Source organism: Symsagittifera roscoffensis, chromosome 9 (genome assembly GCF_963678635.1).
Source record: "Symsagittifera roscoffensis chromosome 9, txSymRosc1.1, whole genome shotgun sequence".
NCBI classification, from domain to species: domain Eukaryota; kingdom Metazoa; phylum Xenacoelomorpha; order Acoela; family Convolutidae; genus Symsagittifera; species Symsagittifera roscoffensis.
Genome location: NC_087070.1, coordinates 10496945 through 10520102, shown reverse-complemented (window position 1 = coordinate 10520102; position 23158 = coordinate 10496945). Strand labels below are relative to the sequence as shown.

Below are 23158 nucleotides of genomic sequence, written 5' to 3'. Positions count from 1 at the left end.
TTTTTGCTGTTCGACAGTGGAGTTTGCCTTCATTCAACAAAAAGAAAGAAAAAGACTAATCAAACCGCATAAAGGCACCTTTGAGCGTGAACCAATTTAAGACTTTTTCCTAGAAATCCATAAGACCTCATTGCATGAAACTCACTTTGTTTTTTTACACATAAAGAAGATAAGCCTGATCACAATTGTTGAACAATCACTTCGAGGCAGCTTGAATGCAAATTTATAATAATTAATAAAAATAATAAAAGTAGAAAATTTTGAAAAATAAATCACTATAGTGCTTTAATTTCTCAGCGTATAAGATTGTTTTTCTTTAAATCAAATATTACAGTGAAAGTCATTGAGTTTATCAAGACGGACAACTTTAAAAAACGACACGGAACAACAAACTGCTCTGAATTATTTTTCAGAGCAAATTATCCCACACTAGTTCTGACTATTTGAAAAATTGGGAAGAACTTTGTATTCGAGTTTGTTATAGTTTTTTCTATTTCTTTTTGTTTTCCACGCAAAATCTGGTACCACAAATAATTATGGGAAAAGGTCGAGTGATTTGTCATACTAAAGCCCTTTCAGTCGCAATTTGAACGATATTTAAAAAATTATTCCAGTGTCGAGAAAAACGAGTTTAAAATTTTTGATTTTTTTTGTTCAAAATTGAGCGAATATTGCGAGCGAGCAGGCTTACAATAGCTTATTTTAGCTCAATGTAGGCTATGAAATTTTAGTTTTATGTGAGTAAAACTAGTTTTTGGAGTTTTTTGGTGGCATTTGGAAAATAATCAGTAAAAAAATTCAAAAAAACTTATAAAAATAATTTTTGCCTATTTAACTATGACTGTCGAAAATTCCTAAGTTCCAGTTTTCTTTCAGATCATTTTATCACACCACGCAGAAAATGACGACCCAAGTTAGTAAAAAAAAGTTAGACCTAATTTTTTTTGTATTTTTAGACTGGTTGGAATATTCTGTGCTACTTGCACATAAACCAACTATCCTTGTTATTATAAAGCTTTGTTTTGCTTCAATTATCGATATCATATCGGTGAAACAGAACATAGCGAGTCCAGCGCCCGCTAAGGATAATCGAAAAGCATCCAAATTGGCGTGATATTTAAGGCCGTTATAGAAGCCGTTATTACAATGCAGACAGACAGATTCAAAGTCCATGCAGAAAAACAAAAAGTTCGACTCTTTCACTCACTACTAGAAAAAGCATGAATTAGATATAATTAGTTGATATTCTTTCACCAGTCTATCAATATTAACAGCTTATCATTTTTCCAAAACAATATTCTAGAGCAATGACGAAATTGAAACAAAAATGATTGCGGGAAATTAGAATTTTTTAAAACTAGAACTCAAACTTTAAAGAGCGCCAAGCTTGAATAGCATGGATTATTCGCCAGGTTGGAAAAATAACTTTTTTATGTTACAATTTCGCCTGATTTATAACTCATGTCAGTCAATTCTTAGCATCTCAGAGATGCTTTCCTCAGTGAACGCATCGTCATCAATTTTGCGGCTACAGTTCTAAGCGTCATCTTTATTCTCCTTCGTTTTGATAACAACTCTTCAATTGTTTTGGCAGTTGAAGTTGTTTTTATGGGTCTAACAACCTTTTATGTTTCTACTGATATAGTTCTCCGATCATGCACCTGACAGACCCCCCGCCCACTGTCTCAATTGTGGTCACGTCGATCGGCACGATTTCATCTACATGATTCAGCAGCTCTGTCTTCTGTTCACTCGTGAACTCATTGTATGCTGTCGCACTTGTCGCCAGAAACGTTCTGCCAGAGTCATCGCCGAACGCTAGTTCTAAATGGTGTGTAAAAAATTATTAGAATTTTTACTTACATCTTCATGATTACCTTGGGTAATTTAAAACACAGAAGCGAACCTTCGCATCGCAAACACTAGCGAGCACACGACAAAAAGCAGCTTTAAAGTACAATAAGAAAAAAAAGAAAAAGGCCTCGAATTAGCAAAAATTCGGCTACGTCTACGATCCGATCTGCGACCTACTGCAATCAAGTGATGTTGAGTCTCCCGCACTAACCACTCAGCCACGCACGCTTTACCGCCGACAAACACTAGTCACAAATACAGCAGCTACAAATGCTAATAAATTGCCAATGCCTTTCAGCAAAATAGGCACCAAATACAAAATAGACACAATTTTGCAAGTAATAATTTGGAATATAATAAACTCAAGGCATCCACACTAACTTTGCAGGTAACAAATCGCAAAGCAGAAAGCCACATTATGTATAAATTATGCATTTCATAAAATTGCGAGATATATTGCGTTAGAAAATATCTGAAATCGAGTTTTTATTACTATTAGGTTGTTTGAAACAAATAGATTTTTTCGATTCATTTGATGAATTAAAAATGCATCAACTGTGTTAATTTATTACTATTCGAATGTCAAAGCACATGCTCTTAAAAAGCTGTAATGGTGCCCGAAAAAGAAGGTTACTGATAATACTAATAAAGCTGACACTAGTGTAAATAGTTTCAGAGTTTCTGGATCAAATCTAAATCATTGGCCAGAAAATGAACATCATCTAATAAAAATAAGCAACCGAACATCAATAAAAAAGTAAGCCTGATTTTTCTATAGGCGTGATTGACACCACAGAGGCGAAGTTGCACTTCCCATACACAAGCAGAAATATGATCGATAACGCTACTGAGAAAAACTGATTGAGTAAAACTTTGAGTCTAAAAAGATTCTTAAGTGACGCACGCCAGTAATGACGCATTAGCAGTACCAGTCAATTTGTAAAAAACCCAAGCATCAATTTAAAGAGCAGTCTATGGAGCAATAATAACATGAAAAAATTAAATGTAACAAAACAGAAAGTATTTTTTTAAATTGAGCTTTTTTGTCAAAATCATCCCCCACACGCCATATAAAGTACAAATTGAGAAATTTTGCTCCTAGTAACAAATCAATTACGGCAAATAAGCTTCCTTCAATCAATTTAGAAAGATTTCTAAGACGGCTTAAATCTCCGCTTATACGTTGAAAGCGCAAAATATATCGCTCGTTAATTGTCCCAAATTGGCCAAAATGGCAATTTTTATACCCCAATTTAAAAATCGCGTCAAAAATGGCTAGTGAAAAAATCGAAATTAGTCTAAAGAAAAAAAAACACCCCGAGCACAAATATTCTGTTACTTTCGTTACTAAGCATTGGCTGTACTTAATTGCTGGTTGTTGATTAAAATGAACACTTTCAAAATGAACACATTTTATCGCAACAATATTTGCATCGCAACAATATTTGCAACTTAGGTTGGAAACCAAAGATAGTTCATACTATAACACAAGCATTGCTTGTGTAAAAAGCATCTTAGCAAGATAATACTGAACAATTTCTCGCAGTTCTACTGAAATGATAAAAATTACTTGAATCCTAGCGAAATGTTGGTGTGACAAAATTAAATTCTAACGGTCAGACGCGCATAAAGGGTCTAAACCCCCTTTTCGGGTCAGTTTTTTTCCAAACATTTTTCTGCGGCGCAGAAATTTAGGTCGAAACAGGGTCAATATTGCAATTTCGAAAAGCTCAAATAATCAATTTGGTCGACCTAAGCGAAATAGAATAAGGTCGTCAAAATTTTCAAAATTTTTTTTTGAAAATGCGAAACACTCCCCCCCATACCTTCCATAGAATAAATCCTAAATCGGCCCCTGCTAACAGTACAAAAAATAGCAAACAAACCCAGCACATTTCCGCAATACTTTCTCATCTGGTGCAGAGATATGGTGACAATAGTCTTTCCACACTTCTCCATAGTACTCCTAATATGATTCAGCTGCATCTGGTCCCTGATTGAGTCCTCACACAAGATACAGAAAGTGCGCCCGACTGACATCATCACATTCGTGTGGTAGATGGGGAAGTCTTCTTCGTCAAAGGAGCGGAAGGTCACCAGGTCGTAGTTGATCAGTTTGGCTAGCGCATGAGCCACCTAAACATGTACTACAGTGTTCTATAAAAACCATGAATCATGTAACAAAATTGGACTAGAATTTATAGGAGGAAGATACTGTTAACCTGGCCTTGTTTTCATTTTTGCATTAAGTTCTCAATATCAACATTGAAGTTTCGTATTGACTGGAAATCTATACTCACAACTCATGATCAAATTATAACATTTAATAAAAAATTTCTTTTCATAAAAAACAATACTAAATAATAATTTGAGCTGTGCGAAAAGCAAGAGATTATTTTGAAGAGACAAACCTCCACATGTGCACGACTGGATAGGTTCACGTAGAGTATCTTGTTGATTCTGTCGAAACAGCAGGCGCCAGTTCCTAAGCAGAAACACTGGCTTACTTCCAACTTCGCAAAAATCACGAGCAGTAGTTTCGATGAGCGTCAATTATCCGACATTTACCATGATTAATATCTATATGGTTAATCTTTTCAATTGCAAAAAAATATAGCCAAGTTCATTTATCATCGGAACTCACAAAAACAGTTGGTCGAATTTGTAAAAGTGCCATACCTTCAAGGAACTTTCCCTGTCGTTCGAAGTGTGACAAATCAATCAGTTCACTGTGTCTGAGGTGCAAGTGGTCCACAATCAGTCGAATTACATCCGGTCGTTTCTCTATCTGTCGAGTGGGTGACGTCATCGGGTAGAGGATGAAGCGACTGCTGCCTCCTTGCAGTTGTTCCTCGGCCGAGTGGGATGAGAACCAGTTGTTGGGAAACACTGCGTCTGGAGTTTCCGGCGCTCCACTTCCAGATAAAACTTTCACACCTGTAAAAAAACCAAAAAAAACTCGAAAAAAAATGAAACAAGGTTTCGATTTTTTTATGGCTATGACAAATTTCGTTTCAAAATTTGAAAATATAGAAGCTGGAGAACGCCTTTGCATAAACATGGCATGGCTTTACTTTGTTGAACATAATTCGATGTCGAACTACGTTTTCTAGCATAGACATCTAAAACGCACCTCTTTTATCTAATGACAATCTCGCAAACTCGGTTATTTTAAGGTAAATCAAAAGTTCATCAAACTAGATTGCTTGAATTTAAACCTATGCGGGAAGCAAATTGCTGTTATTATCAATATATTTATAGATTACGGATACTCTATTATATAACAATATAATTCATTTAACTTTTATTATATGATATATAAGATGAAAATCAGATTCGGGGACCCAACTATCATACTTGTACCCTGAATCAGAACCACAGACTACCTTTTGCGGATAGTGCATTGACGAATATGTCCGATTCCTGCATGACCTTGGCCTGCAGTTCCCTCAGATTGTACATGTGATCCACACTGCGGCTGAATTTGTTGTCCAGGGCAGTGTCCGGGTTGAATCCGAACCCCACTGGCTTGATGTGCAGAATCTGGCTAGACACTTGGGCCCACTGCACACTGCTGTCCTCTAAAATTACTCATTTTGAATAACTTTTTTGGTGCTGGGTAAATAAGACGACAGGACATTAAGACGATATGACAATGAGCAAAATAAGCGGTTCGAGCTTAAGAACGTTAAAACATTTAAAATGAAAAGTTGAATAGAATTGGAGAATTGTGCGTAGCGCCGTCGCAAATGTCCATCAAAAATGGTTGTCACGGTAACAACTGTCATCCTATTTGTCGGACACCAATTATTCTTTTGCTTGATTTCAATTGGTAGATCACGACAGAAAACGAAAATAACTTGATACGAGTACAAATGCTGGCTGGGCCTACGGATCAAAAAATAATCGCGCAATTTCTCACTCGAACTATAAGAGATGAAAACAATGGACACATTTTTGTTGACAGAAAGTAGTCGAAACTCTACCACAAATTCAAATGAATAAAACTCATTTTAATACACAACTATATCGCAACCCCAATGAACAAGATGTTGACACGTTGAATTCAATCCAAGGCAGCACATTTATGATTGAGATGATAGCACACAGGCTGAGGATGATAGAGTCCCAGTTTCGGATTAAGGTGAGGACGCCTTCCTCCTAGGGATTCGACCCACTTTGGTACTCTTTTAAGATATCTAATTTTGGCTGACTGACCCTGAATTTTTTGTTGAGGCCAATATAACTAAATTTGAGGGGTGAGCAAAAAAAAGGTCGACAAAATTTTCGAAACCTTTTTAAACATCGCCCCTCGAAAAAATCCTAGATCCGCCCCTGATGAGTCTTTATGATTATCAAATTATAGTCAAAATAAAATAACTAGCCACAAATTATGAACAGAATGAAAACAGGTCATTTTTTTACCTCAAAAGTCTAAGCAAACAGACCATTTTTTATAATATTTCAGAAATCGAATGACTTTGTCATGAGGCGACCTTCCCTCATGACAGACTTATCGAGGATCTATTAGATAAATAACAGCAAATTACTCGTTTAACAGGAAAAAATAAAGAATCAATTCTATATTTCTTATAACTACTTTCAAAGTTAATTGCCTATTTCTAAGAACTCTAGGTCTAATTCAAATTGATTTTGACTTTGAAACGCTCACTTTTACTTGAAGGCAATGCAACTTGAGAAGTAGATACCGACACAGATCGCACTGTGTTCACTAGACTGTCAGCTCCCAGGGAGACAGTTGCAGTCGACCCCCGTCTCAACAGACCTTTGACAATTGCTTTCATGATTGCACCAAGGGAAAGCTAACTTTTTTGTGACTTGTTTGGTGATGTTATTCAGGTATCAAAACATGCTTCGATTCAAAACCGGCGCGTGAAATGTGATACGCAGGAAGCCATATCTTGGTCTGAAACATTAAAAAATAAAGAGCAATGCAAAAGACCATTCGTTGTTAGTCACGCGACATAGTAGCTTCAACTTATAGTTTGCAAGCTACAAAATTAACAAATTTTTTTCACATTTGTGCCATTTTGTTTTCAACTACCAGGTTGAAATTTTGACATTTGACGGATAAAATTGTTTTTTAAGACTATAGCCGGATAAAAAACCATAAATAAAAAGTTGTTTCTAACGAGTCATTTGGCCAATTAATCAGAGGGCGTCAGAAGGGTGTTCTTAGTACCAAAAAGTCCCCGTAAACATCAGAAGCAGTTTGAAACGTTCGAATCTTTCAAGTATTCGTTGGAGTGCTAAGAATATAAGCTAGACCCCCATATACGTTCACTGTCACATAAAACAACTAAAATTTTGTTGAGCTCTCATACAGTAGTTGACTAAAACTTCTGCAATTTGTTTAGTAAAATGCCCAAATGTGAGTCAAATTTCATTTCGTAGCTGAAAATTTTTCAACTCCTTTTTAAGTAAGGAAAACCTATGAAGGCCTAGTTTAGATTCTTAGCTTTCAAAGGAATACTTTAGAGTCCAAAGTTTGAAAATTTAGAGTCCAAAGAGTTTTGGGACCATTAGCTTTCAATTCTATGACTTGTGACTGTATAAAAAGGCACGGAGTTCCTTGTAGCATTGATGCTTCTGATAAACCAAAACTTCTAATTAATCTAAGAAATCTATACAGGCAAAGCTGCACTTCGCAAACACAAGCAACGAACAACAGCAAAGAGCCCGTCAAGTAAAAAAAAAACAGTCATATTTAATGACAACATGGACCATAAGTTTTCTTTCTATACACTGAGGCCAAAATGAGATTCGCAACATTTATGATTCAAAAAATATACATCGAAGAATAAAAACGGACCATTTGAAAAAACTGACTATTCGGCAATTTCTTGTTTCCGAAACATGGTTTTCGTCATAATTTCTTAAATCTGACAAAAATCCAATCATTCTCCAAGATACTTTTAAACCATAAGAGCCCATTTGACAAATTCAACCCAGGCGAAAGAAATATATGTGAAAAAAAGTTTCTTAGATGGTTAGATAACGAAAAAAATGCTTAGATAACGAAATCACTGTTAAAAACTTCCTTGGTTACCCGGGTTGACCTCACATTGAAAGTTAAGGATAAAAAAGTAAAAAAAAAAACAGCGACCGCCATTGTTGGATTAGCGATGTTCATTGGCTCAATAGCGAACTTAATCGATAAATTATTGCTAATTTGGCTTACTTTCAGCGATGAAACAGTGATAAAAACCGATCAAAATGAGCAAAAAAGGCGCTCTAACAGATGTTTGTTCCCCCGTCCTTCAGCTTTGTAGACCTGTATGCTACCTCTGCGCTATCTATCCTTATCTAAACGAAAGGTTAAAGGCTTACCAACTAAAACTCTCATTTGAAAGCTACTAGAATGAGTTAAAAGTAATTAAGTTTTAGCGGTGATTTTCTACGGAATCATTACTGAAATAGCTCTGAAATATCGCAGGTTTAGCTATGCAAAAAAAACTCTGAATTATACGTGAATTAGCGCTGGAAAATAGCGATCACTGGAATACTACAGAAAAAGCGATAATTAACGGTGGGACATCAACCCGGGTAAAATTGATGCAATTGTTGTTTTTGAAATCAAGCACTTATCTACATCTACACTGCACTTGTTTAAATTAAATACATTCATCAAATCAAAATTGAACAAAACCCTCAAAACAAAACATTGTCATCAAAACTTTACTTGGATGCAATAAGAAGTTTTTAGTTACCTTTTTGAAACTATTTTTTTCCCAGCTTTCACCCTATGATTTTGTAAAATTAAAAATCTCCTAAGCCTTAGTCCCCAAAACTCATTAATTTTAACTCATTCTAGTAGCTTTCAAATGAGAGTTTTAGTTGGTGGGTTACCAACTAAAACTCTCATTTGAAAGCTACTAGAATGAGTTAAAATTAATTAAGTTTTAGCGGTGATTTTCTACGGAATCATTAGTGAAATAGCTCTGAAATATCGCAGGTTTAGCTATGCAAAAAAAAACTCTGAATTATACGTGAATTAGCGCTGGAAAATAGCGATCACTGGAATACTACAGAAAAAGCGATAATTAACGGTGGGACATCAACCCGGGTAAAATTGATGCAATTGTTGTTTTTGAAATCAAGCACTTATCTACATCTACACTGAACTTGTTTAAATTAAATACATTCATTAAATCAAAATTGAACAAAACCCTAAAACAAAACATTGTCATCAAAACTTTACTTGGATGCAATAAGAAGTTTTTAGTTACCTTTTTCAAACTAATTTTTTACCAGATTTCACCCTATGATTTTGTAAAATTAAAAATCTCCTAAGCCTTAGTCCCCAAAACTCATTAATTTTAACTCATTCTAGTAGCTTTCAAATGAGAGTTTTAGTTGGTGGGTTACCAACTAAAACTCTCATTTGAAAGCTACTAGAATGAGTTAAAATTAATTAAGTTTTAGCGGTGATTTTCTACGGAATCATTACTGAAATAGCTCTGAAATATCGCAGGTTCAGCTATGCAAAAAAAAACTCTGAATTATACATGAATTAGCGCTGGAAAATAGCGATCACTGGAATACTACAGAAAAAGCGATAATTAATGGTGGGACATCAACCCGGGTAAAATTGATGCAATTGTTGTTTTTGAAATCAAGCACTTATCTACATCTACACTGCACTTGTTTAAATTAAATACATTCATTAAATCAAAATTGAACAAAACCCTCAAAACAAAACATTGTCATCAAAACTTTACTTGGATGCAATAAGAAGTTTTTAGTTACCTTTTTCAAACTAATTTTTTCCCAGATTTCACCCTATGATTTTGTAAAATTAAAAATCTCCTAAGCCTTAGTCCCCAAAACTCATTAATTTTAACTCATTCTAGTAGCTTTCAAATGAGAGTTTTAGTTGGTGGGTTACCAACTAAAACTCTCATTTGAAAGCTACTAGAATGAGTTAAAATTAATCAAGTTTTAGCGGTGATTTTCTACGGAATCATTACTGAAATAGCTCTGAAATATCGCAGGTTTAGCTATGCAAAAAAAAAACTCTGAATTATACGTGAATTAGCGCTGGAAAATAGCGATCACTGGAATACTACAGAAAAAGCGATAATTAACGGTGGGACATCAACCCGGGTAAAATTGATGCAATTGTTGTTTTTGAAATCAAGCACTTATCTACATCTACACTGCACTTGTTTAAATTAAATACATTCATCAAATCAAAATTGAACAAAACCCTCAAAACAAAACATTGTCATCAAAACTTTACTTGGATGCAATAAGAAGTTTTTAGTTACCTTTTTGAAACTATTTTTTTCCCAGCTTTCACACTATGATTTTGTAAAATTAAAAATCTCCTAAGCCTTAGTCCCCAAAACTCATTAATTTTAACTCATTCTAGTAGCTTTCAAATGAGAGTTTTAGTTGGTGGGTTACCAACTAAAACTCTCATTTGAAAGCTACTAGAATGAGTTAAAATTAATTAAGTTTTAGCGGTGATTTTCTACGGAATCATTAGTGAAATAGCTCTGAAATATCGCAGGTTTAGCTATGCAAAAAAAAACTCTGAATTATACGTGAATTAGCGCTGGAAAATAGCGATCACTGGAATACTACAGAAAAAGCGATAATTAACGGTGGGACATCAACCCGGGTAAAATTGATGCAATTGTTGTTTTTGAAATCAAGCACTTATCTACATCTACACTGAACTTGTTTAAATTAAATACATTCATTAAATCAAAATTGAACAAAACCCTAAAACAAAACATTGTCATCAAAACTTTACTTGGATGCAATAAGAAGTTTTTAGTTACCTTTTTCAAACTAATTTTTTACCAGATTTCACCCTATGATTTTGTAAAATTAAAAATCTCCTAAGCCTTAGTCCCCAAAACTCATTAATTTTAACTCATTCTAGTAGCTTTCAAATGAGAGTTTTAGTTGGTGGGTTACCAACTAAAACTCTCATTTGAAAGCTACTAGAATGAGTTAAAATTAATTAAGTTTTAGCGGTGATTTTCTACGGAATCATTACTGAAATAGCTCTGAAATATCGCAGGTTTAGCTATGCAAAAAAAAAACTCTGAATTATACATGAATTAGCGCTGGAAAATAGCGATCACTGGAATACTACAGAAAAAGCGATAATTAATGGTGGGACATCAACCCGGGTAAAATTGATGCAATTGTTGTTTTTGAAATCAAGCACTTATCTACATCTACACTGCACTTGTTTAAATTAAATACATTCATTAAATCAAAATTGAACAAAACCCTCAAAACAAAACATTGTCATCAAAACTTTACTTGGATGCAATAAGAAGTTTTTAGTTACCTTTTTCAAACTAATTTTTTCCCAGATTTCACCCTATGATTTTGTAAAATTAAAAATCTCCTAAGCCTTAGTCCCCAAAACTCATTAATTTTAACTCATTCTAGTAGCTTTCAAATGAGAGTTTTAGTTGGTGGGTTACCAACTAAAACTCTCATTTGAAAGCTACTAGAATGAGTTAAAATTAATCAAGTTTTAGCGGTGATTTTCTACGGAATCATTACTGAAATAGCTCTGAAATATCGCAGGTTTAGCTATGCAAAAAAAACTCTGAATTATACGTGAATTAGCGCTGGAAAATAGCGATCACTGGAATACTACAGAAAAAGCGATAATTAACGGTGGGACATCAACCCGGGTAAAATTGATGCAATTGTTGTTTTTGAAATCAAGCACTTATCTACATCTACACTGCACTTGTTTAAATTATATAAATTCATTAAATCAAAATTGAACAAAACCCTCAAAACAAAACATTGTCATCAAAACTTTACTTGGATGCAATAAGAAGTTTTTAGTTACCTTTTTCAAACTAATTTTTTCCCAGATTTCACCCTATGATTTTGTAAAATTAAAAATCTCCTAAGCCTTAGTCCCCAAAAGGTTCTTTTTGGACACAGAGACAAAGTTGCACAAGCAGGAAAACAGAACTAAAAAATGGAAGAAAATACGTTTGCAAAAATCAACTGAAAATTACAACAGCTTCAAATACTACGGGAACTGATCCTCATTCACCTCGGCCAAAACTCAATTGCCTTAATCATCAATTTACAGATTATGAGGTAACACTTTCACAAATACTGCAGAATTTAGAAGAGCCTTTAGAATAAATAGCCCAAGCAACAAAAATAACAAGAAACACGAACAGCGACTGGAGGTTGAAATTTGAGCTAGAGTCAAAATTGTCGCACTTGAGGTTCGCCCGGTCTAAAATACAGACCACTATTTCTACCGCATCTCAAACGCGCTGTTATGTACAAAACATCAGAGTTGGAACCGGGTCCAGGCTTTTTACGGGCCGGGCTCGGGCATTAAATTCAGGCCCGGTTCCAACTCTGATCCTGACGTAAGCCGACCTAATCTATAGGTCTCCCCAGGAGATTGACCCTAGAAGATACTCCTTGTTTTTACGACCAACCAACAGTCGCAAAACAAATTCGTTATGTTCAGAAACCGTTTTTTTGCAAAATGTACATAACACAGTGGCTAAGCGGATCTTCGCAATACATTACAAACACAGCTAACAGATAGTAAGATGTGACATCACTGCATGATGTCATGCATTCTAAAATAGCCGTTTTAATTAACTTAATATATTACAAATTCACCTTGATATTAAATTGGAGCTATATCATATATTTATTTAACTATGCAAACATTGATGGTAATTAATACCAATCATTGGAGATTTATACCGAGCTACTAACTACTTGAGTAGAAATCAACTGAATTAAATATACCAATCATGTTCTAACTTACGCCGATCGACTAGCGATATTCAAGAAGTAAAAAACCGAATCCTACGTCCTTAAAAGCAAGATAAGTCTTAACCGCTTGAGACATAAATGAATTATGAAACAAACAAAAACCATAGATAGCCAGTAGCGCTAATTAAAACTTCTACAGCTCACATTATTAATGAACGACAAGAAGCCATTTTCAGCCATCCACAAGCTATGCTATATTACATAGGATAAATTTAAATGAGTACAGTTAGACAGAAAAACAGACGAGTTTCACAGAAGAAAAATGTTCAGCTTAAATCACATTGAATTTATAGCATCTGTTACCATCGATGCATTTTTGCTCACGTAACCCCAATTGGATAAAACTGGATCAATAGATGAATCTTTAATTCAGCAAGAAACTCAAATAATAATTTTGGAACTATAATGTAACTCATGTTTTTAGCGCAATTTGAACTTTCGTTACTTGGAAGCGTATTTTTTTTTTCATTTGAAATTCAAGTTAACTTGAAAAGAAATGAAAAGACAAACCGCTAAAATCTAAAAATTTAGTTTTGAACAAATTTTCAAGATTTCTCACCAGAAAAATTGGAAAACAAACACACAACAAAAAAGACAACATTCATTACTTCTCTCTTTAACAAATTAATATAGTAGGGCAAGCTGTCTATCAAAAAAGAAACGAAGACCTGTAGCCAGAAAACATATTGAATATTTCAATAGACATATTGAAAATTTTTGAAAATTGTCGAAAATAGACATATTGAAAATTTTCGAACGAGTTTGAACAAAATAATTTTGGAAAAGATTGAACAAAAAAAAATTTTGTTCCGAAAGAAATTAATTTTGTGGATATCATGTCGAGAACTTCTGAGGCGTTAAAGCAACATTGAAACAAAAATAAAAAAGCAGAAACAAAGACGACAAAACTGTGATCGGCACCCGCTAAGCCGAAAAAAAATGACGACATCATCAAAAACGTCACCATGGGCTTGAAGCACTGATAACCAAGAGCAAAATTGACACAATTTGAGAAAACTGGAACATTGTGTTATTTTTGATAATCCGCTGGAAATTCATAAGTCAATTTTTGAAACTAATGTTATTCATGTTTTTCATGACCTTTACAATTTTGCCGTTCGATAAAGGAGACTTCAAAGCATGAAAAACAAATTTAATAATTTTTCCTGGAAAGATATCACGACCTATTGAAGTGTCTTCACTAAGTTCAATTACATTTGAAAACGCTTTGGACATGGAGTCGAACCGAAACTTCTCAACGATTGTGATACAACACGAAATCAGCATTGCAAGTGGACAGAAAAATTATTAAATCGAAGAAATTAATTAATTACAAAACATAATAGTTATTTAAAACAAAAATGAATCAAAAACACTTGCAATAAAAACTGCTTGCAGCGCCAAAAAAATCCGTCAGCGTGGTAACTGAGACGAGGAAACCCAGCAGACAGACAGACAAAACGTCGACAATTTTTTTTAAACGGGATATTTTCTGTTAGAAAAACTACAGATCCTGGTCGGATTCCAACCTAGGACATTTGCCGTACTAGGCTTTATCGTTACCTTAAGGCTAAAAAAGACTCAAAAGCAAAGGCATGAATTTTTGGAAATCAAGCTATCAATGGACTCAAATTGATTTTGTTAAACAGGTTTTGAACCTGAAAAAAAGTGTTTATTCTGAATTCATAAGGCTTGCTAGTCGCTTGCTTTAAATTAAAATTGCTTCAATCAGAAAAGAAGTGGGGCTTTGAAAAAAATGGATGCCAAGCTTTGGAAAGTAAGCTGACAAGGACAAAAAATATGCAGACAAATGACAGTCCGACAATTCAAATGTTCCAAAAAAATCAATTTTCACACAAAAAACAAGGTCCGGTCGCTGTTAGAACCCTTAAGCTTACACTCCAAAAACTACACAATTTGACTTAAAAAAAGGCGTGGAAGACATTCAGGTTTCATAAAAGCAAGGTCAATTTTTTCAGATTTGTTAACAAAAGTTGTTTTTAAAAAAATATTCTAGTTCTCGATTACTTGTAGTTAAAATATCACGGGTATTTAAAACATAAACACGCCCAAAATGCAAAAATATTGTCTAGAATATAACAAAAAAATTTGATCTGAAAATAAGTATGTCAAACATAAATGATTTATCTGTAACTTCTGATTAAGTGCAATGGCAACTAAAAAAATATCATTTATAGAAAAATTCAGTTTTACTTTTACGACGCCAAACTGCAATTTTTAAGGTTCGTCGCGTAATCCGCATTAAGGCTCGAAAATTGTTGTCGCGGAATCCCCAATAAGGCATTTTTTCTTTGATTTTTTCTGGTGGGATCCATAAACAAATGATTGAAATATAGTGCATCTCCGAATGCCAAGCTCATGTCTGTGCTCTTTTTGCTCATTTCTTTGATATTTTCGATCGCTGCGGACTTCGTGTGTCATTTGGTAGGTAAAATTGGCAGTTGAATTAAGACATACTTTAAGGCTCGTTTTTGAATTCGAAAGTCACGCAATCGACAGAAATTTTGATACAATTGAAGTCACGCAATTGACAAAAATTTTGATACAATTGAAGCAGGAGACGATATAGCTGAGAAACACTATAACTAAAAGGCCAGAATAGAAAGGGTTTAAACGGGCAGAATTCAAAAGTTAAACAAAATTGTTAACAGGACAAAATGGCAAGTTCCTGATTAAAACACTAAATCGCTATCAAGTAACTTTAAATTGTAACAAGGATGCCCGTTTGTTGTGCAAGTAGCACAGAATGTTTCTGTCACATTCATTAAAAAAACAAGAAAAAAAGTTTTTTTTTTCGTTTTTTTTTCTTCAAATTAGTCTTTTTTTTGTGCGTGGTGTGATAATAAACTAGATGAATGCGTAAAAATTTAGTGCGTTAGGGATGAGTTAGGCTTAATTGATAATATTCGTTTTCAAAAAATGAACAATTAACAGAAAATGAAAAAAAATCAACAAAAATCATTGCACACATAAATTGTATTTTTTAAGAAAATTTTTTTTCCCAACGGAAGCGATAAATTGAGCTTTAAAGCTAGTTTAAATTTTTGGTAAAATCAGTTTTTTTTGCCTAAATGAGCAGCTTTAGCAAACAAAGTTTACTCGATCGCTTCACTCGCTCGAAATTCGAGTAACGCTCAAAAGTTTCAACCGTTTCTCTCGACTGCGACAATTGTTTGGAAGTCTTCATTTTGAAATTTTTTGAAAGTGTCGCTCTAATATCTCGGCTAGAACGTTTTTAAATTGATGTATCACTCTACTCATTCCGATGAACATTTGTGGTACCTGATTTTGGTTGAAAACAAAAAACCGCAAAACGACAGTTGGGAAAGAGTCAATGATCGGTGAACACAAAACCGACTCTGTTTGAAAAAATTTGAACTTTCAAATTTCAAAGAAAACATAGATGCCTTTCAAGTTCTTTTCGCTTCTAGAACAAATCATGATTGACAATTTTAAAATTATATTAACCCAATTTTAGAAAATTTTATCAATTAACTTTTATATTCCGCTGGGAAGTCTGAAAATAAAAATCCACTTACGAAACTAGAAGAAATTCATGCTTTTCGTGACTTTTGCACTTTAGATGTTCAATCGTGGAGTTCAGAAAATCAACTGAACTTAGAAAAAAATTATAAAACGAACCGCAAAACAATGAGCCTGAGCAAATTAAGAATTTTCCTGAAACTAAAACAAAAAAATCATCGTTCAGCAACTGTTAAAGAAAAACAAAGTTCCTCCCCATTTTCAATGGTCGGAACAACAATATCTAAACAAGTACATGTCTGCGCCGAAAGGAGACACTTGAACTATTTAAAGATTCAGTTTCTGAAAGGCTTGCTGAACTATACATCACGCGTGGTACCGATTTGAAGTACATCTAATCATCCATTTTGAAATGAGACCCAACATAACGGTAAAGAAATTTCTTATCATAATCACAATAAATTCAGAATAATTCAAAATTTACAAAGAAAGCAATGATCTAAAATCAAGTCAAATTGGAAACGGCAAAATCGTTCGTTCAACAAATCGAGATTTCACGTTACATCGAGTTTTTCTAGAATTATATTAAACAAACTGAAATATATACTTATTTGAGGATAAATTGCACATATTGGCTTCAATTGATCCAAATTTAAATATTCTATCAAGTCATGTGAATTTTTGTCAGCTCAACAAAATTTTTCAGACGAATTTCAAGTCAACAAACTGCTTCAACAATTCAGTTTTAGTTTTGATGCGAAATATTTGTTTATCACTCATTCAGTTTTTTCTTCCTTGGATTTTCTCTTAAACAATGATAGCACTTTTTCTTTCAAGGCTGTTATTTTAAGCGACAATTTTCCTTTTCCAGTTTTCTTCGATACAAAAGTGTATCTTTTAGTGGCTAAAGTCTGAGCAGCACTATATCCTATGGTCATAATAGTACTACTCAAACAGAGCACATTGTAAGGCATACTAAAGTCTGGAACCATCAATTGTATAATAAGCGGCTCCGAGTATATTTTGTACGTCTGGTTATGTATGTCCAAATAGACCATAGAAGGGCCACAGAAATGGCCATGATGTGGGTCCGGCGGATGTTCAGTCCATTTAAGGAGAACTTTTCTGATTTTCACAGCAATTTCAACAGTTTCGCCAGGGGCCATTTTAAACTCTAGTTGTAATGTTGAAGGTCTCTCACGATCTGTAACAGCAAAAATTCTCCGAACTTATGCTTTTAAAAAATATATATGAACCTCATTTCAAAAACGTCTTCCAATCAAAAACAAGTTTCTTTAGCACGTGAACGAACCGGTTCAGCTTCCGAACAGCAATTTCTAAACACTTCATGTTTAAGGGGCGAGGAGGTTGTCGGATTCCTGAGGATGGTTAAAAGGTTAACCCCCCCCCCCCCTCCCACCACCACCTAAATTCCCTACCGAGTGAATGTACGAAGCAAAATGACTTGATATAAGAGTTCAAAAGTTGAAACCAATCCCAATCATGAACAAACTATACAGAAAACTATTCTTTTGGATCTTTTCCACTTTCCCTGTCACATTGAAAACATTTATTTTTTCATGAATGCTTTACGTGTTATCATGGCTAAACGCGTGATAAGGAATGGAAAACAAATCTTTTCACAATAATTTTGTTCCAAGGCAAACTTTCATTGCGTGCGTCATGAAAACGTTAAAATAATTTTGTATTATTCAAATTCAAATATTTGAAAATTGCCAAAAAATTTAATTTCCGCAGCGTAAATATAACCTTGTGATGGAACATAATGGAGGAAAGAAGGTTCGATTCTGCTGTTCTCAGAGTTGGTCACTTCCAGAGTGTGAACCAGTAGTCTGAAGTGCCAGGGCACCAGGTCCAGATAGCCCACTGTCACTTCCTCTTGCAGTTCATTTGACACTTGGCAAACTATTCTCTCCTCGCCATCTAAATGAGATCTTTCGACACACGAGCACTTTTTTAGTTTAAAATCCGACTTAGCGATTTTTGAAAAAAAAAACAAGTGGTGTCGATATGTTTTTTTAAACTATTAAGGCGTATGTTAATTAGTCTAAGGAAAATATTTGAACACAGAAGCGAAGCTGTATTTCTCAAAAACAAGCAAAGAAGGGCTCCAAAAAACTTCACTTTAGAAGAAAAAAAACTTTGAGAAAAACCTAAGTAAACTAAACAAAACAGGCTTTTATGCAATCGCGCCTGGTTTTTTAGCAGCTGGAATTTCGGAACCCAAGCAAGTATAAAATATAAAAACTTAACCCACCTATTCCCGATGAAAGGTACTTGTGGACTAAGATAGGCGCTTTTGTAATCTTTTCGTCATTGCTCTGAGAAATTTCGCCTTCGTGGCACTTTCTGTCAAAATTCACATCACTATATCTGTCTTCTTGAGTCAGCGCAAGTGTTTCAGATTTCACTAAATCTCCTTTAGTTGAAATCACGATAGAACAATCTTTTTTATAGCTTTGAGCTGATATTGAAGTTCTATCAGCTAATGGACATACTTTGCCCATCGGCTTGTGGAACAAAGTAAGCAAGGAAAGGGTTCTTGAATAGTCTCGAATCCGAAAACCGTCGAATACAACATTGACTGTCATAGTCATTTTGTTCTCAATAGACGAGCAATCCGTCTCGGATACACATGTTTTATACGCATTTACATCGATTGACATGTATTTTGAATTAAACAGTTGATTCGCATTTAGGAGCTGAACAAACCCCGATGATACTTCACAAGGTAAAAGCTTCTTCCAAGGTGTCAAATTTTCCGTGCAAATATTTTCCGAAGGAAGGTTTGAATATTTCATAGTTGACGAATTCAGTCTTTCGTGGTGCTGAGAGTAAGGTCGCAATACACGGGTCGGAGTCCCGCTGAAGGCTCCACTCATGAAGTTCAATGATGCACAGAAGAACCCGGCAAGTGAGTTAACCGCCAGATCCCATTGGTTGTCGGCGTGCCCTTGACCAAACCAAATCCACAACTCTGCTCCGGTAGGGTTCGCGCCTGTTTTTGGGTAACCAAACTGTTTGTAGCGCCATATACCTATACAAAAGGCATAATTCTAGTTAACAACGAGCAGAGCATTTACCTATAGCTAAGCAATACGTCTCCAAGATATGGGTATTTTCAAATTTTCAGATGAGCAAATTGATCCAGTTAACCTAAACTGCTGGTGAATAACAATTTATTCGCTTGCATGTCGATTACCAAATCTGATTTAAACATTGAGTAACAACTGACTAATTAGAAACAAGAATTGCAGAAGCACACGCTTTTCTGAAGCAAACAGTCATTTACAAGAAAAACAATAAAGAGAAGTGCATGGCATTCAGTTTCCATCTGAAATTGAAAACCTATCTTCAGCTTGAAAAATTCCTTGGTAGTAGAAACAGCGAGCGAAGGGTTAGACATTTGGAGAACAAAGGCGTATTTCATTGCTCGGGGGTTCAAAATTTTTAGGAGTATCCCGCAAGTTTGTATCAATTCAGATTAATGTCATACTAAAACTGCTCCAAAAATTAGCTTGAGCAATGAAATATCTATAAATTGAAGTAATTCAAGGCTGCCAGCTTTTTGCGTTGAAAAAATGTTTTTCGATTGGACCTCGTAAAAACGGCATACTTTTTTCTAGAACTTTGCATATAATTTTTGTGGTATAAAACTTTCGGTGGATCCCTTCAAACCAAGCCGTCGCCGGAATTTGGAGGGGTCGATACTCTAGGAGCCGGGTGGTGGCGTCTGTGAAGATTACGATTTGTGTGGCGGGGCGACAATTAACAATAGAGAAGTGCAGAGTACTAATTGTATTTCATCGAATTATTTTAACAAAAACTATTTCACTGCTTCGATCTTTACATAGAGTTTTAAAAAGTTTACAATAAGAAGATAGCAACTCCGCCTGGTCTGACTTGTTATTAAGACAAAACTGCCGATCGTAAGCCCAGGAAAAGGAGGAGAGTGGACGTGAGGAAGGGCATCCGGTCCATAAAGACTTCGGTCTCAAAATACTCTGTTAAGGGCACCGCTCCAAAAAAGTTATGGAAAGTCATACAAGCAATGACTCTCAGTCCTGTGTGACTCCGAAAAAGGGAGGCGGTGCTACGAACCTCATGGTTTCAACTACTAATATGACCAAAACTAATATGTATAAGATGAAGAAACCCACTCTAGAAAGGAAGTCGATCCGACTACGTTAATAGAAAATTGGCACACTAAGAGAAAAAGCCTTGAGATATGCGAAACTATGTGAAGAGGAAAAAATTCGGGTTTATCCGTCTAAAACTTGTATTAGTGCATACTGAGTTTAATGCTGTCTGTGCGTACGCACCACAAGCTGGTATAGGATTCGGAAAAAGATGATTTTTACAAGACAGTAGAACATTCTTAAGCCATAAAAACGTTGCAATGATGATTACTGTACGTTCCAGAGCAGAGAAAACTCCACCTAGAATCAGGGCGCGAGGCACAATCGGGGTTGATGGTTATTTGCTGTTTGCACATAATCAGTGACTTTGATCATCAATTTCTTCAAAAAAAAAGATTTCATCTGATCAGCTCACAGCGGGGCTCGAACCCCAGACCTGTCGGTCATGATCCTACCGCTCTAACTAACTGCGCAACGTGTGTTGTTTAATCTGGAGCTAACAAATTGTTCAACAAACGACGTGAGAGGAGGATTCGGTACTTGTGGCTGTCTGTGGCAGTTTCCGCAGCAGCCCTACGGGGCTACGGAAACTGCGGGAGTAAATGAACTATTATAATTGTAGAAATTTTTGAAAAAGTAAAATTGTTCAAAGAATAATGAAAAAAAAACTTTTTCTGTTAAAGAGAACAACTTTCCTGATACTTTCCCGTTCCCAGGTAGCTGCCATTTCCAATTGCTAGCACCCAAACAGTTAAATTGTTTTTAAACGAGATTGTAAAAAAATTTCAAATCGATCAAAGCAAAAAAAAGGAAAAAATTAGTTTTTTACCTTAATCGGAGGCTCTATTTGCAACCTGTGGTCTATTTATCAAACTTTTTCCTTTTCCACTATGTTTGCTGCTTATCCACTGATCGCTTGGTACAAAATCCAGAACAACAACATTGACCTGTTCCGACACAGAGGCAAAAAAGGGACAAATGGGAAAAAATAGGAAAAAAATAATTTTCCTCTATTCGTTATCTACCATCCAATTTTTGTACTCACAGCCTTCAGCTTGTAAAATAAGCGATCACAGCGAAGACCGCATGTCTTTATCTTTTTTATTTTAAAAGATATGACATTTTTAGTTTTTATTTATAAATCACATGAAAAAAATCGATAAAAATTTTTCGTCTCCGCAGGGGCTCGAACCAGTCACCCCACGCCTGGCAGTGCTGTGCACATCCTCCAGACCATCAGACCGTTGATTCAATCGAAAATAAAATTTTCATTATTAACTTAATTCCATTTTTCCCAGAAAAAAGTGGGATTTCTCCCATGGAAGTGAATGGAAAAAGAATCGGAAAAATATCGTCTGCTCTAATTCCCAAGCTAGCGACAATGGAAAAAACCCGTGGAAAAAAACCCGAGGAAAAAATAGCGGTACGTTTGCGAGATCGCATTTTTTATCCGTCAAATGCATAACGTTAAACGCTCGCGGCTGCTCGCTATGGGTTGTTGGAACTCGCGCGCTAGCGCGCGCTCGTACGGAGGGGTGGCGGATAACGCCAACCACCCAGATTGACTTCATTCTAACACGATCGTCGCAGAGATTTTGTCAAAAACTCAAAAATAATCCAGAGCGACGAATAAGCTACTCAACTTGTTGTGTGTGATTTCTCTCTTGAACTTCCTATTTACCGCCACAAGTGAAAACCAGTTTAAAGAACAAGAAAATTTAATCGAAAGAGGTAACCAAATCAAGTACTAAGAAGCAAGAAGGTTGATAGTAATCAAATTTATGCGAAATGGGAAAATTTTTAATCAATCCTTCTAGAAGAGGCGAAAAAGGGATGTGGTAAAACAAGCGAAAAACCAGCGAGAAGAAAACATAGTGATGGAACAAAAAATTAGGTGAATAAGTTAAAAACAAAAGATTTTAGTTCAAAATAGGACAGAGGTCTGAAAGAAAAGAGGACCGGGTGATATATTAGACAGAACACGGTTGTGAAACATCTAGTTGCTGAAGCTAAAAACGAACCAATTCAGATATGGTGTCAAGAGCTTTCTAAAATGGGGACCCGACTCAAAATGTTCCGCCTTTCCAATCAAATTAAATATGATCAAAAGGATGTAGTCGGAGAAAATTTCATTAAATGTTAAGGAAAACTCCTGACTTGTGGCCAAGATGTTCTTTTGCAGTGTAAAACTACTTCTCAAGTCTTTTAAATGAGACTGACCCATTGGAAGAAAAATACTATCCAGGAGGTGGAGCTGGAACTGAGAGAAATGAACAATAAGAAAAGCGCTGGACCAATAGGGCTAACTTCGAAGATAAAATTTGCCAGGCAATGTGGACTTCCTTGACTTTTTGAAGTCTTTAAGCAAGTCTGGGACTCTGTTCAAATCCCCTTCGATTGGAGCAAGTGAAGCTGTTACATTTTACAACGAAAAAAACAATTCGTTGAAATATGGATCCTATAGAGGCATCCGATTAATGAAATATGCTTTAAAAATTTTCGAACAAGTGTTAGAAAGCGTCTGAGACATTTGAGCAAAAAAAATCGAATTAAATTTGGCTTCAAGGGTGGTAGATCAACAACCGGTGATGATTTCTTTATTGGACAATTGGAGAAACTAATTTTGGAAAATAAAAACCCCTCCATCACATTTTTGTTGATCTCGAAAAAAAAATCGACCGTATTCCCAAGGAACTGATTCAATGGGCTCTGAGGCAACAGTGAGCTTCCAAAAATCTGGGAAGGAATGATAAAATGTCTGTACACTGAGTCAAAGGCAGATTTCGTCGGCCCCGGGGTGCAGTGAAATTAAAGTAGGCGTGAAT

The 23158-nt window shown here is 35.3% G+C and overlaps 2 protein-coding genes across 2 annotated transcripts in view; both read right to left on the bottom strand.

The window, feature by feature from the left end:
- Positions 1–1251: 1251 nt before the first annotated feature.
- On the bottom strand, positions 1252–6779 carry LOC134854557 (uncharacterized). Its single transcript, XM_063870864.1, has 6 exons — positions 6527–6779; positions 5241–5435; positions 4534–4791; positions 4266–4339; positions 3741–3990; positions 1252–1824 (listed from the first exon to the last, which is right to left on the bottom strand). The coding sequence occupies exons 1-6, from the start codon at positions 6657–6659 to the stop codon at positions 1634–1636; spliced, it is 1101 nt and encodes a 366-aa protein (XP_063726934.1). The 5' UTR covers positions 6660–6779; the 3' UTR covers positions 1252–1633.
- A 9892-nt stretch (positions 6780–16671) lies between these two features.
- LOC134854555 (GPI transamidase component PIG-T-like) overlaps positions 16672–23158 on the bottom strand; it is a 208524-nt gene continuing 202037 nt past the window's right edge. The window contains exons 3-5 of the mRNA XM_063870862.1: positions 18452–19231; positions 17944–18117; positions 16672–17377 (exon numbers count right to left, since the gene is read on the bottom strand). Of these exons, the coding sequence (XP_063726932.1) occupies positions 16950–17377; positions 17944–18117; positions 18452–19231 (1382 nt within the window). The 3' untranslated portion in view covers positions 16672–16949. The remainder of the gene's footprint in view (positions 17378–17943; positions 18118–18451; positions 19232–23158) is intronic.

Coding starts and splice junctions, on each gene's coding strand:
- LOC134854557 (XM_063870864.1), bottom strand. CDS start 6,659: ATGAAAGCAATTGTCAAAGGTCTGTTGAGACGGGGGTCGACTGCAACT. Junction 4,792..5,240: donor CAATGCACTATCCGCAAAAG/GTAGTCTGTGGT, acceptor GTTTTTTTACAG/GTGTGAAAGTTTTATCTGGA. Junction 1,825..3,740: donor GTATTGCGGAAATGTGCTGG/GTTTGTTTGCTA, acceptor CACACCATTTAG/AACTAGCGTTCGGCGATGAC.